Source organism: Emydura macquarii, unplaced genomic scaffold, assembly GCF_026122565.2.
Source record: "Emydura macquarii macquarii isolate MOO-44397 ecotype Brisbane River unplaced genomic scaffold, CSIRO-AGI_Emac_v2 contig_967, whole genome shotgun sequence".
Classification (NCBI taxonomy): domain Eukaryota; kingdom Metazoa; phylum Chordata; order Testudines; family Chelidae; genus Emydura; species Emydura macquarii.
Genome location: NW_027131104.1, coordinates 1,372,909 through 1,392,171, shown reverse-complemented (window position 1 = coordinate 1,392,171; position 19,263 = coordinate 1,372,909). Strand labels below are relative to the sequence as shown.

General features: G+C 43.4%; 1 protein-coding gene across 2 annotated transcripts in view; it reads left to right on the top strand.

Annotated features, from left to right (window-relative positions):
- Positions 1-19,263, top strand: part of DOCK5 (dedicator of cytokinesis 5) — a 113,135-nt gene that overhangs the window by 33,904 nt on the left and 59,968 nt on the right. For both annotated transcript variants that reach the window (XM_067543714.1, XM_067543713.1), the window contains exons 13-25: positions 228-352; positions 1,053-1,151; positions 2,157-2,229; positions 3,614-3,717; positions 5,029-5,218; positions 6,694-6,791; positions 8,070-8,159; positions 9,342-9,442; positions 11,066-11,200; positions 14,071-14,182; positions 15,803-15,873; positions 17,152-17,258; positions 19,073-19,209. In XM_067543714.1, the coding sequence (XP_067399815.1) occupies positions 228-352; positions 1,053-1,151; positions 2,157-2,229; positions 3,614-3,717; positions 5,029-5,218; positions 6,694-6,791; positions 8,070-8,159; positions 9,342-9,442; positions 11,066-11,200; positions 14,071-14,182; positions 15,803-15,873; positions 17,152-17,258; positions 19,073-19,209 (1,442 nt within the window). The remainder of the gene's footprint in view (positions 1-227; positions 353-1,052; positions 1,152-2,156; positions 2,230-3,613; positions 3,718-5,028; positions 5,219-6,693; positions 6,792-8,069; positions 8,160-9,341; positions 9,443-11,065; positions 11,201-14,070; positions 14,183-15,802; positions 15,874-17,151; positions 17,259-19,072; positions 19,210-19,263) is intronic.

The window sequence follows — 19,263 nt, the reverse complement described above, 5'->3', positions numbered from 1 at the left end:
AAGACATAAGGATTATTAGCAAGAAGATTGGTACCTTGTAGAATCTCCCCCTAAAACTGAGGTGAAGATGAGACCAACAGCTCAATCTAGAGCTCCCTTAGTATTGTTCAAGGATGTGAAATAACGTGATCAAAGTGCCATGCTGCGGTGTGGAAGGTTAACCCTGTAATCTCCCCCAGCTGCCTGTCCGTGAAAAGCAGCTCACCAGGAGTCTGTTAATGTTTCAGGTGATGTTCGAAACGACATCTACGTCACTCTGATACAAGGGGAGTTTGACAAAGGGAAAAAGAAGACTCCCAAGAATGTAGAGGTCACCATGTCTGTATACGATGAAGATGGCAATCTCTTAGAGGTAGGATGGGCCTGCTTGGGTGACAGGTGACAAAGATGTTGCCGTATGCACATAATGGACTGTTGCACTAAATCTCCAGCTGAGATGGCCCTTACAGAGATCGTATATGCAAGGATTGTGAGACTGTTGCTGGGCTAAGCAATAGGATATGTAATGTGCAAGCCTGCATTGGTTGAAGAAGGAAGTAGACGTAATGGGTCTTTTCCACTCAAACATCAATAGGAGGCATAGGATGTAGGGGAGCTGAGTGTGGTATAGTGTCGTGGTTAGAGCATGGTTCTGGGAATCAGAACTCCTGAGTTCTGTTCCCCCCTCTACTACTTTTTTTCCCCCTCCCTCCAAATATGAGCCTTATGGTTCAGTTTAGTCATGTAGGAAGCTCTACAGTTTAAGATTGCATACAGTGGCAGCTGGAGACTAGATTGTGGTCTTCACAGTAATTTACTGAAATAAACAGGTGTCACTTAGAGGTCTCCGCATGCCAAGCTTTAGGAGTAATATTTTCAAAAAGTGTCACAGTGACTTAGATGGCTCAGTCTCCTTTTCAAAAGCGACGTCAGCATTTAAGAGCCTAAATGCCTAAGTTACTTTTGAAAATGGGACTTTGAGTCCTAAGACACTTTTGAAAATTTTACCCTAGGTATTTTTTCTTGTCTTTATTTGATTTTCACCTTCTGCTTCCTTGTCTTTCTCCTCAAAGAGAGCTATCCATCCAGGGGCTGGTTATGCAGGGATCTCCGAATATAAGTCTGTTGTTTATTATCAAGTCAAGCAGCCATGTTGGTATGAAACTGTAAAGGTGAGTGTGTGCATTTTACAGTCCTGCTCCCTTTGCTTATAGCCTAAAGAATAGGACTAATCAGCAGAGGACCTGTAGAGTAGAATGTTGTCCTGTGTGGTCTAGAGATACAGAGCTGTCTGGTCTTTGAGTAAACAGGACTCTGGTCCACTTTCAGTGTCACCTCAGATGCCGCTAAAGGATTTGCTGAAAAGGTAATTTCACTGGATCAGTTACGTGGTTCTAAAAACCATCCATACCCTTTCTGTAGACAGAAGCAGTGTGTCTTTGGGATAACTGAGAAGTTCAACTTCTAATCTGAAATGGACAGGGATTCTCTGAGATGGAAAGAACAGGCCTGCTTTTCAGCACTTGAATCCTGGTAAAATAAAACCTCAACAGGCTCTTTCATTTACTTCCTAAACGTTTTTTAGGATGGAAGAGAAGGAAGGTCCTGGATTCCAGACATGATTGAGGCTGATTGATTGCCTAATCCTGGCAAAGCTAACTGGCCACCTGTACTTCTATAAAAGCAGGAAGCCAAGAGCTTTCCCAGTAACATAAATTACAAATGCATATATAGCTGTGCATTGTGTGTATATGCATGCGTGCATGTGCGCGCACACTCACTCACACAGAGTAGTGTTAATACCTAGGTACCAGCGGATTCAGGCCTGAATGTCTTAGCAAATTTCTTCATTAAGATAATACAAAGAGGATTAGGGGGTAAAGTTTTCAAAAGGTCTTAAATAGAAGTAGAGATGAGTTTTCAAATGTAGGGCAGAGGGCCAGAACTCCTGGAAAATCTCTCTGACTTTTCCATTGATGATGCATTGGGTAAGATACTTCATCTCTCTAGCCATAGTTTTCCCATTGACAAAATGGTTATAATGCTTTGGGGTGAGGGCATGTTATGAGACTTGCTTTGTTAGTGTTTGTAAAATATTTTGTGATCTCTTAATAAGAGGCACAAGAGAAGCCCTAATTGTTGTTTTATTTAACCTCTCGCTGTTATATAATGTTCAGGTGTCCATTGCAATTGAAGAGGTCAGTCGTTGCCATCTGAGGTTTACTTTCCGTCACCGATCATCACAGGAATGTAAGTACTTGAAGTAGAGACCAGGAAGGGTTTTTTTGCCTATGTGTTTTGCGTATTATATAACCTACATGTGATCCCCAAAGATGGAGCCAGCATTCAGCCTTCCTTCTAACTCTGTTGTCTGCTGGAAAGGGGATGGTTCAGAGTTTGGGATTGGCATGGAGAAGCAAGGGAATGCTTTCTGATGAACCCCTTCAACTTAATGAGTGAGCAAAACTGGGCTAGGTGCTGTACAAACACAGAAAACAGGCTTTTCCCACTGGATTTCCAGCATTTTTGCTTCTGATTCTGGTTGGAAATACCACAGCAGCAGCCTTTCGTGGTGTGTTTTGGCATTTCCAGCTACTGATTGGAAGCAGGAAATAGGAAAGACACATGCAAAAGGAGAAAAATAGTTATTTGAACAACTATTTGAATTGTGGCATGTTATTCCCCCTTAAACAGGACTGCCTGTGCTTTGTGCTGAGGAGCGGAACTACTAATTTTATTTTTACATTCTTTACAAAAATCAGTGCTAGAGTATGATATTACTCCGGTCTCAGCGGTCTCACCACAGGAGGGCTTTAGATCAAGTTCATGAGCGGCTAATAAGGAAATTAAATAGCCAGAAATCTCATGGATTTATTTCAGAGCAGTGGGCAGCCCCGTGAGATCAAATCAATAACCTGAGAAACTGATCCGAAAAGGGCATTAAGACACAGATCCGTAGAGTTAAATGCAAGATGTGGTGCCAGACTTTCAAAGATAGAGGCAGGAGGTATGAGTTCAGAAGTGCATGCCTTTGCATTCACAATTCCTGTGGCTGCATGTACAAGTGATTATAAGGTCCTTGGGGCAGAGACCATCTCTTTGTTCTGTGGTTGTACAGCACCTAGCACAATGGGGTTCTGGGCTATGGCTAAGGCTCCTAGATGCTACTGGAATACAAACAATAAATATGTTGGTATTTAAGGCTGTGATTTTTTTTCAAAGCTGCCTAAATGGTTTGAATGCCCAATTGTCATTTAAAATTAGGCATCTTTGGAAAATGTCAGCCTAAACCTCTATATATAATTGCATGCCCCTATGCAGGTATGCAAATTGCAGTGCCTTTCTTCTTGCATCTACCCACTGACAATGGGGATCTAATAAGGCATTAACAAGGAAGCATTCCTATCTTATTGTAAATGCTGGCTAATATGCTTTGAGATAGGTTGCAATGAAAAGGTGCTTTTTAAGCGGAAGTTATTACTCTTGCTTTGTTCCTTACCAGCAAGTGGTGTTGCATCATATGAAGTTGGCAGCAGTAACAAAGGAAACTGCATGTGGTTTGGGAGCTGGGAGATGATCCAGGAGACAGACTAAAGGTCACTCATAGCGAAGGCTATGTTCTTTCTCTTTGCAGCCAGAGATAAATCCGAGAGAGCTTTTGGGATGGCCTTTGTGAAACTGATGAATGCGGATGGAACAACTCTGCAGGATGGCAGACACAATTTAGTAATTTACAAGGTAGTTTGGAAAAAACCCTAGAACTGTGCAATCCTTGTGCTAGTTTTACCAGTTGAAACTTCTTTCCCAGCCATGTGTGTAGTCTCCTGGCAACACAAGCCCTACTTTACTCACCAGTGCAAAGATCCCTATCAACCTGCTAACAGCCAGAGTCTGAGAATCAGTGACACACTAATTTGTGGTCATGATAGGCCACAATTAAATAAGGTTGCCCTAAGTGGATCTATGATCACTTGGACACAGGTCTGATACATTCTTGTAGAAACTTTGTGTATACCTTTTATTTACTTGCTACACTTGGTATTGTAACCCGGGCAGCCTATAGAGAATGGGCATGGAGACACATCTTTTCCCTTTCTGCCCTTAGGAGGAGCTGTCTTTGACAAGGGGAGGGATGGTCACAGTAACCGAAAGGGTTAATCCACCACTGCAGAGAACCACCAGGGTATTCAAGTGACATCAAAACCTCTCTAATCCACATAATGTAATCTGCACTAAAAAATGACAGTCTTTTCCTACCCTCTAGCAAAGATTTAAAAGCGATACATGGAGTGAAATCTCCCAGTATGAGGATGTCATCAGTTTTTTATAACGTATATAATACCCAGGTACATTTATAAAGTGCACTATTACCATGTTAACTTCCATGGTATCATTAGATAGGATAAAATATATGCGAGGAGAGAGAGAGAGAGAGACTCGTACTTCAGGATGTAAACAAAGTCACCTGAAGCCTTGGGAAGTTTTCCCATGTGGGCAGGCTATTCCATTATGAGTTTCTTTTTCCTTCGTCTGAAGCATCTGGTACTGGCCACTGATCTGTTCAGGTATGACAGTTCTGGTATTGCTAAGAATATCTATAGATAAACTACAATACAGAGAGAGGAAAGCTGGTCCAGTGGTTAGGGAACTAGCCTAGAACTTGAGAGATGTGGGTATAAGCTCCTGTTCTTTGGGAAATCACTTAGTATCTCTGTGCTTCAATTTCCTCCTCTGTAAACTGGGGGTGAAAGCACTTCCCTACCTCACAGGGGTGTTGAGAAGAAAAATACATTGAGGATTGCAAGGTGCTCAGATACTCTGATGATGGAGGCCAGATAAATGCCTTAGATAAAATGTAATTTTTGCATGTACAACTTAAAAAGAGTCCCTGTCCATAACAGATGTGAAAACTGCCAAAAAACATGCCATCTGCCGCTGTGTTGGAGTGCGTTTGTTGCTCATGAGTGCCTGCCTCCTATGTGGATGGAGCAAGATGGAGTATTATCAGTGTCTGAAATGACCCCTGCACACACTATGTTCAATTAACAGGGTGATAACAAGAAAATGGAAGATGCAAAATTGTACTTAACCCTTCCTGGCACAAAAGTGGAGGAGGAGAAGGACGGGCCCCCAGGCAAAAGCATGCATCACTTGGCCAACTTCACGCCCACTAAAGACAGCACGAAGGACAGCTTCCAGATTGCCACTCTTATCTGCTCCACCAAACTGACCCAGAATGGTAGGTCTGGCACTAGCAGGGGGTGGACGCTGTGCTGGGCTGGGGGAACTGTCTGCCAAGTGAACTAGGCCCTACCCTTACGCTAAGCCTCTCTTAGACACTATTAGGTTAGAAGTTACTTTAATCTGTGTCGTCTTATAACCTCCTGTTAGGAATTTAGCAAGTAGAGCTACTTTCTTCTGGACCTCCACTGTGAATCATAGAAATCTAGGGCTGGAAAGGACCTTGAGAAGTCATCAAGTGCAGGACCAAGGAAACCTAGACCATCCCTGACAGGTGTTTGTCCAACCTGTTGTTAAAACCCTCCCATGATGGGGATTCTACAGCATACCTTGAAACTTTTTTCTAGAGTTTAACTACTCTTATAGTTAGAAAGTATTTCTGAACATCGATTCTAAATCTCCCTTGCTGCGGATTAAGCCCATAACTTTTTGTCCTATCTTCAGTGGACATGGAGAACAATCAACTGGTCATCTTTATAACAGCCCTTACCATATTTATAGGGTGTTATCAGGTCCCCCTTCAGTGGTCTTTTCTCAAAACTAAACATGCGCAGTGTTTTTAATCTTTCCTCCTAGGTCAGGTTTTCTAAACCTTTGATAATTTTTTTGCTCTCCTCTGAACTCTCTCCAATTTTTCCCCATCTTTCCTAAAGTGTGGTGCCCAGAACTGGACACAGTACTCCGGCCTCATCCCAGGGACACTTACCTGTTATGTACGGCACTCCTGTTATCACACCCCCAGAATATTAGCCGTTTTCACAGCTGCATCCCATTATTGACTCGTATTAAATTTGTGATCCACTATAACCCCCAGAACCTTTTCAGCCGTACTATCAGCTAGCCAGTTATTACCCATTTTGTAGTTGTTCCTTTAAAAGATAATGATCCTTTAATGTTCCTTTAAAAGATAATGATCAACTTTGATTGCAGACTGTGGTTGAGATCTTCAGAGAAGTCTAGGAGATTTAGGCATACATCTGCTGTTAACTTTAATGGATGTTATGTGTTTAAATCCTCTGGGCTGCTTTGAAAATTTCAACCATGGTCTGCCACTGAACTTGATGTCCCTGGATGCTCTGAAGCTGTAGTCAATAAAACCTTCAGCTTGACTTGCTTTCTAAAAGAGACTTTTAAATTTTAGCTTTAAGAAGCATTCTGAAAACTCTGAAGTAAACATAAGAGTGTTTGTCAGTGAAGTCATTCGGTATGATGGGTTTCCCGGTTTATGGGTGTCCTCTCTTAAGTAAATTAGAAGTCTGCAGAATCTTATATTTCACGTGTTAGGATGTAAAATCATAGGTTTGCCTCTAATTGCAAGGGCAACTCTGGCAAAGTCAGAACAGCCGCAGTACATCGTAGTATGACTCATTAAAAATAGGCGCTGTTTCCATTTCTTTATTGTTCTACAGCCATTAGAGTAAATCAGCTGTGTTGTTCTTTCCAATCTGTCACTTGTTGTTCTGTCCTTGATAGTTGACCTGCTGGGTTTGTTGAACTGGCGTTCTAACTCTCAGAACATAGCACACAACCTAAAGAAGCTAATGGATGTGGAAGGAGGAGAAATTGTAAAGGTATGCTGTCACATCTTCATTTGTGTACATAGAGATTTATGTCCCGATCTTGCAAACACTTAGACATGTGCTTAACTTCTTAACCTTGACTTATTATTAATTATTTGTATTACCATAGAGCCTAGGAGCCCCCATCATGGACCAGGACCCCACTGTGCTAGGTGCTGTACTAACACAGAACAAAAGGACAGTCCCTGCCCCGATCTAATTATAAGACAGAGACAACTGGTGGATACAGATAGACGGGGGAGCACAAGGAAACAATGAGACCGGACTGGTTGGCACGATGGGTAGTGGTCTCAGCATACTCACTGGAATACTAGTTGGCTTAAAAAGCTCCGCCAGTGCAGAAGTGTTTTGCCAGGTTGAGGCTATATAGGGAGAACTCATTACAAGTTGTTGCAAAACATGACAGACAGGAAAACCCTGATGATCGTTTGTTTATTTTTGGTAGCCTCTAGAGGGCCCCGATCAGGGTCCCACTAAGGTAGGGGTGATACACACACCGAAGACAAAAGCAGCCTGTGCCAAAAAGAACTTTCGGCCCGAGTCTGAGCGGCTTGGGGAATTAAGCTGCAAATTGGAATTTCCGGGAAAAGAAATTCTGATTTTGCGAGACTTTTTTTTTGTTTTTGTTTTTTTAACTGGGTAATGGATACGTCGGATCACTGGGGTTGGAAAACTCCAGGTTCGCTTTGAAGGTCAACTGAAAGTTGTCTTGCGTGCTGATCAATATAGGGAAAAGCCGCGTCTTGGCAAAATCAGGACTCCTCTTGATTGGCCAAGGAATGTTGTGCTTGGAAGGCATGTCCTTGATCCTTTGGCACAGAGCACAAGGTTGACATGCTCCACTGCAAGCAGAGGTTACGTGTGGGCAAAGTTACATGCAAGTCTCACGGCACAGCCAGCCACTCCCACACTCTGCCAGATAAAGAGGGGGCAGGGCATGGGAGATACGGGCTAACACGTAATCTTCACGCTGGACAGTTGCTCACCCAGTACTTCCTTGTTGGCCTTGCTCCTGCTACCAGGAAGGAGAGCTTGGCAGACATGTATCAGTGTGCACAGTTTAAGGTTGGGCTCCCCTGCGTTCCCTGTCCTGCTGATCCCTTTTTTATCTGTTTATATACATGCAACGTTCATACCTTTGCTGGGCTGGATCAAGCCCTTTCTGTTTTCCCAAAGCTACTGGGGGGGAGAAGGACCAGAAGAGAGGATTCCTGAGCAGCAGCGGAACAGAAATAACCTCTGATTCTGCCTCCCCCCATCTCTCTCTAGTTTTTACAGGACACACTTGATGCACTTTTCAACATAATGATGGAGATGTCAGACAATGAAACCTATGACTTCCTTGTGTTCGATGCACTGGTGAGTGGCTGTTGTTTGCATATCCCAAAGCATCTTTATTTCCGCCATTTCTTCAGCCCATGTTCTCGTTCTGGGGTCCTGTTGCTTCCGCTGGACGGTTGATTGGTGTCTCACTCTATAATAAATAATATGTAAATGCTATTTATGCTATAAGGAGTCCTTGGGTGCTAATGTAAGGTGAGGATCTGAGATGTTACATGGCCATTTCAGGGAACGTGATGAGAACAGGGACTGACACATACATAATGCCTAGCTCCTTACATATAGCACTTCTCATCTGTGGGTATCAAAGGACTTTACAAAGGAGAAAAGTATTATCCTCCAATATATTGGGCATAGAGGGGGAAGTGAATTACTCAGTCACACCATAGGTCAGTGGCAGATGTGGAAATAGAATCAACATCTCCTGAGTCCCAATCCAGTTCCTAGCCAATGGGCAATAGTGCCTTTCAACGTAGAGAGCATGTTGTACAAAGATCCCAGTAAAACATTCAACAGTCTATGTAGTCTTGCAGATTGCAGTCTATGTAGAGAGATTGCTTCACTCCTCTTTGAAATACAGCCTCCTCTGGTGGGCACTGGAACAAGGAAGCAACTCTTTAATAAAGCTCAGCAACAGAATGTGTTGGTTCAGAAAAGAAACTGAAGATCACTGTGTCCAGCTGAAACTGCAGCTTTAGGGAGACAGGGTGCAATTACTCCAATCACAGTTTTGCCACAGTAGCAGGATGAGGAACACTAGAGACGTGTAAAGTGCCAGGGGATCTTTAATGACCCCAGGTGATCAGAACATCACCTTTGAGCTTCATCTGAAAACCAGAGCCTCTAGCAGCACTGTGCCTCTAACCCGATACTACAGAAATATCATATGGAGTCTGAGTTACTGTCATTTACCAAGTCACCAATGCTATTTCATGCAGCAGCTGGCTTTGCCGTTATAGTTTCCCATGTGTCCACTGACTAGGCCTGACATGGATTAACTTGTGTGATGTGACATGCTCACCCTCCAAGATGAGATGGCCCTTGTCAGCAGATACGCAACACCATCTATAACGTCAAAGCCGAGCAGATAAAACACAAGCAACCATCAAAACACATGGCACACGATTAGAATAAGTTGCAGGATGGTTAGTTGAAGGCCATGCAGTTCAGTACTTCTGTTTCCTTTCGCGTTTTTGGCAGGTATTTATTATTTCTCTGATCGGAGACATCAAGTTCCAGCATTTTAACCCTGTACTTGAAACATATATTTACAAGCACTTCAGCACCACCCTGGCTTATGTGTAAGTATCAGTAACCACAAACGTTAACAGGGTTGCTGTGTCTCGCTTCTGCATAGACTAGGTGAAGTGTAGAAGATTAAGGCAACACAGAGCACTGATGTGTGGGTGAGAGAGAGAGAGAGGTTGTGTACACCCACGTGGTCATTTTCAGACTAGAAGGGAATTATTATTGACTGCAGAAATAATTGGATTGAAATAATTCATTTTAATCGTAGAAAAACCTTGAAACTGCCATTGTAAACAGCAGTCAAGCAACTGTCCCCATCCTTCTGTTCAGCTGCAATCCCCTCTCTTGAGATTATAAAAAACAGCACTTTTTTTTTTTTTTTTTGCCTTACCAGCTGCCAATCCCTCCCTCCCATCCCCAGTCTTAAAAAGTGTGTGCGTGTGAGATTGAGAAATCCAGGCCCAACCATGGGGCCCATTCTAAAATCCTGTCCCAACCACACTAAAGCAGTGGGATGTTTGAAATCCAGATCCAAAACGTTGAACCTTAAGCTCATCTTTTATTTCTGCAACATGTTTTGGTTTTTATCCATATTTTTTCACGTTATTCCTCCTAGTAGCAAAGGGCAGCAACATGAGATAGATAAATGATAGAAAAGACAGCTCTGAGCAGGACTCTGAGTTTCAAGGAGCTCTTGGAACCCATTGCTCCTTCAGTAGTTGCCTTCTCCTTCTCAGCACTTGCCGAGGGGGTTATTTCCCCCCCCACCTTGTGGAGGATTCATCACCCTAACGGCTATAAATAAACCTTTTTATGTCTGAATGATGGATGTGCTGTGTCTCAGTTGCGTTGTTGCCTAGTTTTCCAGCTTGGCTCTGCAGTGTAACAGCCACGTGATGCCAAGCGGACTAGAGAATTATGCAGTGCTCTCTATACACTGTGTGCCAAAGGGTTTTACAAACAAGGAGCTAGATCCTGGCGGTCGGTGCAGCAAGTGGGGTAGGCAAATGCAGTGGCCGCTGTACTCTCAGCAATCCCTCACACAGAGCTTTGGATGCTTAAACTTGTTTAATGAAGAGGAAAAGCTTGAACATTATCCTCCTACACTCCCACTGTTCTTTTGGAAAAGTGCTATGAGATCTTGAACTTCTACCTAGACAGAGACCAAATAGTAAAGTTGCACTTCTACACCTTCTGTTCAAAGAGCTCAAAGCATTTCTTAATTTAAGTCTCTGGAACCCCTCTCTTCTATTAAAGGGGCCATTACCCCTTTGTACATGTAGGTAAACTGATGACCACAGCGGCTAAGGGTCTGATTTTCAGAATCAATGGCCTTCCCAAACTCTTAATTAAAGTCACTGGGAGCTGCAGATGCTCAACACTTTGAAAAACAGGCCATAAAGCTAGAATTTTCAAAAGAACTCAGCACCCACGTTTGGGGCCAGATTCTGGGAGCTGCTGGGTGCTGAGCACTTTTGAAAATCTGTTCCTATGTGGTTTGCCCAAGGCCCCAGAGTAAATCAGTGGCAGAGCTGTGACTAGAATCCAGGAGCCTTTGCCCCCAGTCCCTCGCTCTCAGCACTAGACCACAGTCCCTTTGTGGGGTAAGGAAGCCTAGTTTAGCCTCTCCTGTAACTACACCTGCATTTATTCTCCCCTTCTTTTCCTTTCCTAAGGAAACTCACCAAAGTACTGAACTATTACGTAGGAAATGCAGATGACTCCAGCAAGACAGAAATGCTGTTTGCGGCCCTGAAAGCCTTGAAGTATCTGTTCCGATTCATCGTCCAGTCACGGATACTGTACCTGAGGTGAGGCAGACCCTTGAGACTGTGCCAAGTATCCTCAGCGGATACAAATTGGCATGGCTCCTTTTGAAAGTGCTTCCAGTTTGCATCAGCAGAGGATGTTCTGAGCTGAGAATTGTTCTGTTGTATCCCCCAGCTAGATGGTGCCTAGTTATTGAGAAAAACACACCTCTAGCTGTCTTTTATCCAGGACTGTAGAGAGATCTGTGTGTGTGGGTGGAGATCAGTACAAGGGGAAACAACTTAGAACACTTTCTATGTGAGTGAGATTCTAACATTATATAAGCTGCATATGGCAATGCAGATAAGTAGCCTAAACTTGATGATTTTTTTTTTTAAATGCCTGCCTTATTTAAGAAGCTTCCTCATTTTAAGGGAGTTTTGGGGGAATTTCTGCTAGGTTCCATGAAGACCCAAATGGATTTTAAAGAACCTAAAGGGGAACTCTCAATAATCTTTAGTGGTGACAGAGAAATCCCCTTCTATATTAATCGGCTCCAAGGAAATATTTGCTAATTATGGAGGATGTCTGAATCTGCTCCCCTTGAGCTCTGCAGCAGACATTAAAATGCACAGTCTGCTATTTGACATCACTTTTTATGGTGGCTAGCACAATGGAGTCCTGGTCCATGACTAGAGCTCCCAGTGGCTAAGGTAGCACAAATAATGATAGTATATATCACAGGTCAGTGCAACTGCACCTGTATTCTCCCTCCATGGTCCGCCAAGGGCACCTGCTTAAAAGTTTCTGGCTGTCAGTCATCACCTCTCTTGAGCAGAGACCTGTATCTTTCCCCCTCCTGACCGGGATTTTTTTTCAGGCTGCAGAGTTCCCTGCCTACCCTGTGATATTCCTAGCAAGTCACACTGCATAAACAAGCCAGCATCTGTGCTTTGCTTACTATGGACAGAGTAATTGCCCACAGTTACAAGATATCACACAATTCTTGCTAAGTAAGGACACGTACTCTGAAAGTGGAAGCATTAATGAGAAAACTTATTAAAAACAATAAAAGAACTAAACAATGCTAAAAAAGCTCACCTGAGCTCTCTCCCAACTCCAACCTCAGGCTCTGGTAGGTGTCAGTCCTTCAAAAACCCACAACTGGGTTTTCCCTGTTGTTTTAAGTTCATGACTGTCTCAGATCTAGAACCAGAACCAAGGCTGGGCAGTTCAGCAGTTTCTTTACACAGCTTAGGCCTTTGATAGCCAGTTTCTGGGAACAGGTCATCAGCAGACAATCACCTCTCCTCAGGATGTAGCTTCAAAAAGCAGGGTTTTTGCATAATCAGAGGTGAAGAATTTGCATTTTGCTCTTCCTAGGTATTCCTCAGGTAATCCACGTAACAAAAGTCCACCTTTTCAATATAGTCCTTTGAACTCCCCAGCGTCATGCCCCATCTCCTCCCAGGAGAGGTTATTGTGACTGGGTCAGACTAGATGGCTACCGGAGAGCGCTAGAAGCCCAATACATCAACCCCAGGCTCAGCAAGTCCCTTTTCCCCTGGTAATTAACACACCTGGAGCCAATCAAGACCCCTTCTAGGACTTGTTAAAAGCCTCCCCTCCAGAGAAAGGGTGCGGCTGGAGTTGTGGGAGTGAGGTGAGCTACCAGAGTGTGTGAGCAGGCCAGATGCTGTTAAGGGCCAGGAGGTTTACTGAGAAGGAGCAGAACGCTGGCAGGAGAGAACCCTGTAGCTACAAAGACTGGGGCAGAGAAAAGCCCTGCCTGCAGAGGGCAAAGGACTTTTCTCAGGCCTGGAAGCCCAAGGGGAGAGACCCTGCCAGAAGGGGAAGATTGAACTGGACATTTGGTTTGGGCACTACCATGCCCAGTGGGGCTGTCAGGGGTCAAGAGCCTCCCCTGGCAAGGAAGCCACCAAGGACCCCTATCTGAGCATGGACATTAAGTCAAGGGGCCTGGGGAAGTAACCCAGGGAATCTAGCAGTTTTCCTGAAACCACAGTGCGAGGCTGCTACTTGTAGGGGGTTCCTGGGTTGGGGCCTGGAGTCGAGGGTGGGACTGGACACCCCCCCCTTGCCCCAACCCATACCAGCCATTCACTGGAGGGGCAAGAGCCCCAGCGAAGAGGTAAGGGCCTGTGAGAACCAGAGACAGGACTGGGAGCCAGTAGGGAATGGCCATCTTAGAGAGGCTGTATTACCCTCCCCGCCCCACTAGAGGGTGGAAGAACACTAAGGGGTGAAACAATTCCCTGACATACCGCTAGAAGGAAGCGCTGGACCCACCGAGGTAGAGGAAGAGCTCTGTCGCATTACATAGAATCCTAGGCCACAGTAATACATAAACTTTGCATTTAATATAATGGACTCCAAAGATACTTAAACTTAATCAATAAGGATATGCAGAAAATTCCCATAACTGTCCCAGTGTGTGCCAATTTCCAATGTCTCTCTCGTGGCCCCAAGTCATTCTTCACAGGACTCTCAGCAATAATTCATGACTGTTTTCTCCTGTAAACCTGCAAAGCCAGCATAGAATGAACTAGATTTGCTTTTGGCTCTGTCATCATCAACAGAATTTGTAAACTATGCAGAAACTTCATAGTTGGTGATTGTTGAAGCCACAAAGGACCCAGCTTGACTCTCAGATTCCAGGCTGAGTTTGAGTCATTCGTGGTTAGAAAAAAACATCTTTTTGCTGTTAAATTTAACAGATTTAATCTGGAAATGGTTGATGCAATGAATATCAAAACCCAGACTGCCACTTTTACGGTCACTTTTCATAGTAAAAGAGCACTTTAAGAAGTTGCTCTGAAGGATCAAATGTATTTAAGCCACTGTGGCAGTACTCCATACTCTGGCCTAAATTTGGGTGTATGACCAACATGATGTTCCTGCTTTTTTTTAGGTTTTATGGGAATGGCGAAGACGGGGATGAGTTTAACAATGCAATCCGCAAGTTGTTTTTCGCCTTCAATGTCCTCATGGACCGACCATTAGAGGAGGCTGTCAAGATTAAGGTTGGTCTAAAGCCTGTTTTTGAATGGTGGTGCACATCTATTCTGATGACAAGCAATCACCATTAAAGCCCCTAAAGTGTGTCCAGCAATAAGCTGAGCTTTTAAAGCTTGTCACAACTGTGACATATGCTAAAATCCTGGCCTTGAAATACAGCCACTTCTGGAGTCGAGGTTGAAGCCAACCAGCCTGTAGCATTGTTCTAGGGAGGGCAGCAGTTTGTCCAGTGACATTGAGGCTTGTGAATGATTCAGATACCAAATGATACGGAAATAAAAAATGTAACAAATGAAGAGAAGGAAAGTAGTGAAAAACCAAGAAGCTTTTGCCTGTGTCTTAACTTGTTCCCCTTTCTTGTTTGTCTTGTGTGAATTTTATTTGGGGCCCTCTGATGGAGTGAGGAACAGAGAAGCTGTGCAATAAGGCCAGCTTGCTGCTTTCTTCTTTATAATACCTCTGGCCCAAATGCATTAATCCCTTTCCGCTGTTTGCTGGAAGGATTGATTCTAGTTGAAAGAGCCTTCGCATTGGGGTATCCAGTCTATTTAAAAACCACCCTCACCAATGCCTGTGTGGCAAGGGGCCATTCCTGCTGCAGCATGGAACGTTTTGTTGCCACCACCAAAAGCAGACAGGTAGAATGCCTTTCTACAGCAAGCCCCATGGAGACCTTCAGTAACTGTCACACAGGCACTACTGCGGTGAAGGCTGTAGATGCCTAGATACCCCGTATTGTTCATTGGCATTGTTCATGGACTTACTAAATCACACAGGGCACCAAACTCTGCCTGCAAGGGGCCGTGCAGAGGAAGCACTTGGGTATAGTCTGCATCAGAGACAACGTCTCTGGAGCTCCCTGATTACAGAGAGGAGTCCTTTGCTGCTTCTCTTTTTAGGTGTACAGCATATCTTAAACATCCCCTGCCACCCACACACGGTTGGCTAGCACATGCTCCTCCTCCTTACACCAGTCTCAACAAGTTGCATTTAAGAGTGGAAACAAACGAGTAGCAGTTGAGCACAGGGTCTGTGATTCTTATGGGGGGCTGTCCAAGATGGAAGGGAGGATGGAGTTCAAACTCCCCCTGACTTTGACTATATAAGGGCTGGCTATAATCCAGTCCAAAGAGTTTAAAACAAAAGTGAAAATCAGACACCTTTGTCTTACACATTTTTTTAAGCGTGTGGCTAGGCTGATACCGTAAGGAGGAGGGCTTTACCGTTTTTTATGTTAAAAATATAGTTTCACATCCCTCTGCCTGCCTGTCCAATACATTTTGTTTTCTTTAATTAATTAGTACTTTTCATTTTAGACTTCAAGAAGCCCGGTCCCTAGTACCGTAGTGTGTTCACAGCCAGAAACTAAAAATAAGGCCTTTGGCTGGAAGTCCTTCGTGCAGCACGCTTTCTGCTCTGCCCTGCAGAGATGCAGTTGCTGAGGCTTAAATTAGATCATGAACAATGTGTCTGCGTCTTTGCTCTTTGCCAGACCAGATCTTGCCACTGGTGATGCAAGCTTCTTCCAGTGGTATCAAGCAACAAGTTATCAGGCTTGTACTCTTTTACAACGAATGGACTAATCTAATCCAGCTTCCTTTTGGGGGGTGTTTTTTCTTCTACAGGGTGCAGCTTTAAAATACTTACCAAGCATCATAAATGACGTCAAGCTGGTATTTGATCCAGTTGAGCTCAGGTGATTGTGTTAAGCATATTTGTTGTCTAAGCTTACTAAATGTGCATCTTTTGGGGGCGGCTGTTGGACATTGTCCTAAAAGCAAACAGTTCTAATAATTAATTACATGATGATGCACTAACTGCATGAATTTATTTGAGTATTTACTTGAAAGGGTTTAGAGGAAGCCACACAATGGTCTTGGAGCTGCAGCCCAAAGGAAATGAGTGTGTTTCAGCTGAAATTTTCTGGGTTCTGAGGTTTTCTTCAACTGGAAATTCAAGGGAAACAAAGCCGTATGGAGGAAACCTAGTAAATACATTTCCAGAAACCCTCGATCATTCGATCTCAGGCTGCCAAGGCCCAAGGTGTGACAAAGACCAGATAGGAGGGAGGCAAACAGTTTATTCATGCATTAAATTTAAAATGCAGTGGATTTCTTTTCCTCCATGTAAATAGCTTTTCTTGTCTTAGTTTGTGAGTCTTATTTCAGATGTAAATAATTTGCGAATAAAAATGAGAGGACACCAAATGTATGTAGTGTATAATTCATTCTGGGAGTGAAATGAGTCATCTCCCTTGAAATGGTGGACACTTAGGAAGTTATGCTCCTGGTGATCGAAATGGCCAAGTTTCCCAAGCCAATGGCTGATGTGATTAAGGCACGTCAGTTTCATAGCCAACAGTACACAAGGGAGTGGTGTGGCCAGTGTCATGTCCAACCATTTTGGCTGCCCTAACCCAACGGGTCAAGAACTATAAGTGGCCTTTTAACGTGTGGTTGAGTGAGACTCGAACCCATGACTATCAGGATTGTAATTAAGTGTCTTAACTACTCAGCCACTGCACCTTGTATGTTAGATAGCAGCCTTGCAAAATTCTATTTTGCTTAGAGAAGCTTTCATTTTATTTTTATTTCTGGCAGGAAAGTTAAATATATATTTTCTGATCATGGTAAGGAAGGGCAAATAGATTCTGTGCCTGGGCTGATGACTTTTCATGACAACTTGTGTATCACTTCTTGCAACATGAAGTTAATTGTCTGAGGGGGATAAAGCTGCTGATTCCTGGCACTGTTCAGTGTGTTAGAAATTTTTTATGAGCTTCCTGAAACCATATAACTTGAAACTTCATATCAGTTTACCTTGGGACTGTTCTCAAGCCAGGTGCCAACACAATGGCACAACTGCTTGAGCATGACCCAGGGGCAAGGTGACATAATATTACATGGAACAATGCCAAAAGCATTCTCTGGGTAAAAGTACTGACAATCTGTCTACCTTGTGGTTTACATTCTAGCATTCTCCTCAGCAAATTTATCCAAAGTATCCCTGACAACCAGTTAGTTCGGCAGAAACTCAACTGCCTGACCAAGATAGTGGACAGTGATCTGTTCAAACAATCCGGTGAGTAGCCTATCAAGATCTCCAGATACTGCAGGAAATGCACCTTCTCAAACACATACTTGTCTGTAGAGTTCATGTCTCTCTGTTTTAAATCAACGGTAATGTTTCCTCCTTCAAATCCCTCCTTAAAAATCTCCTTCACTGTGAAGCCTACAAAAAAATCTTGATAACAGTTAGGTTGCTGCTGTGCTTAGACCGCTGGCTACATGCTGACCAATATTGTCTCATAGTTTCTTTGTACTCTGCCGTCTGTCTGTCTGTATCCACTTGTTTCTTTTGTTATGCTTAGATTGTAAGTTCTTTTGAGAGCAGGGACCAACTTTATATTCTGTTTGTATAATACCTGGTTTCTGGTCCATGACTGAGGTTCTTCGGCACTACTGTAATACCAATAATTAATAAAAATTACACTTAGGCCAGTGGTCAATTTAGTTTTGATGCCTCTCATGATGAGGATAATTTCTTTTGGGTTTACTGGTAAATTTTTGGTTTCCCAATTCCCCAAGTGCAGCAAAGAGCGGTACCTAGAAGGTGATGAGATATATTTGGTCCATTGAGTCAATCCATAAGATCATCACTAAAGACCATGCACCACACTTCTTTGCTCCCGTGTTTCTCCAGGACTTTAAAACACAGACGCAGATACCAGGGTTTTCCAAATGGCAAAAACAGGACCACGCATTGCTGGAAAAGGCAGCCATTCAACAACAGGCAGTTCTAAAAATCGAGCCACTTATTAGGGATATAACTATGGATTTAGGTGCCTAATGTTAGACACCCAGGTATGAAAATTGTGGCCTTAACCTCTCTGAGCTTTAGTTTCTGAACCTGTAAAATGATGTCAATCATGTTTACTCTTCTTTGCAAAGCACTTTGAGAACTACAGATGAAAAGCCCTAGGTAAATGCTAGGTGTTACCATGGTGTGTAGAGGTTATAATCCCTAGTATAACTGCAGCCAGTGGAGATTTTCATTTATCTCAAAGGAGTCTGTGCATCTGTAACTAACGATCCTGGGTTCCGTTCATGCCAGGTTTTATCTATGCTGCATAGTTTCCAGATTAGCTGGAGAGTGTGCTGTGTACAGCCACCTGTTTGTTCTAGACATCATATCTATCTAAGGCACTTATCTGGTCCCCATTACCATAGTACAGGGAGTGCCTCACAATCTTTAATGTCTTGATCCTCACATCCCTCGGAGGTAAGGAACTGTTGTTATCCCCATTTTATAGATGGGGAACTGAGACACAGAGACGACAGGTAAAGTTTTCAAAAGCACCTAAATCTCCTTGTTAAAAGTACTTAGGGCCAGATTTCCAAGGTATTTAGGCATCTAACTTGCTTAGTGCTTTGAAAATCCCACTAAGTTATTTGCACCTTTAGTTGTCTATATAAAAGCTAGATATTATTATTAAATACTTTTGAAAAGTCGGACCCTAAATCATTTTTGAAAATGGGATTTAGGCTCATAAGTCACTTGAAAATTTTAGCCATAGACCTTTACCTGGGGTCATGCATGAAGTCAGGGAGGGCAGGAAATCAAACCGGGGATCTCCCAAGTCCTATGTTAGTACCCTAGCAATGGGACCATCTAATGTATACATTGAGGGAAATCTCTCGAGTGCAATCTGACTAATTAGAAGAGAGGCAATTTGAGCTGTAATCTACTTGTTAGATCTGCTTTGACATGATTTCGTTTTGGTGACTGAGTCAGAGTGAAGAGCACAAAGTTTTCTTGTTGTGGTCACTTACACTTCACTCTGTAGATTATTCTTAGGCCATTGTGACGCATTGTTCCGTTTCTTCGCTTCTCAGAATGCAGAGATGCTCTCCTGCCTCTACTGATAGATCAGCTAAGTGGACAGCTGGATGACAATTCAAACAAGCCTGATCATGAGGCCTGCTCTCAGCTCCTTAGTAACATTCTAGAAGTGCTTGATAGGAAGGATGTGGTGAGTATGGGTTTCAGTCTAATGTCGTCATCTCTGGAGAGGTCACACTGATGT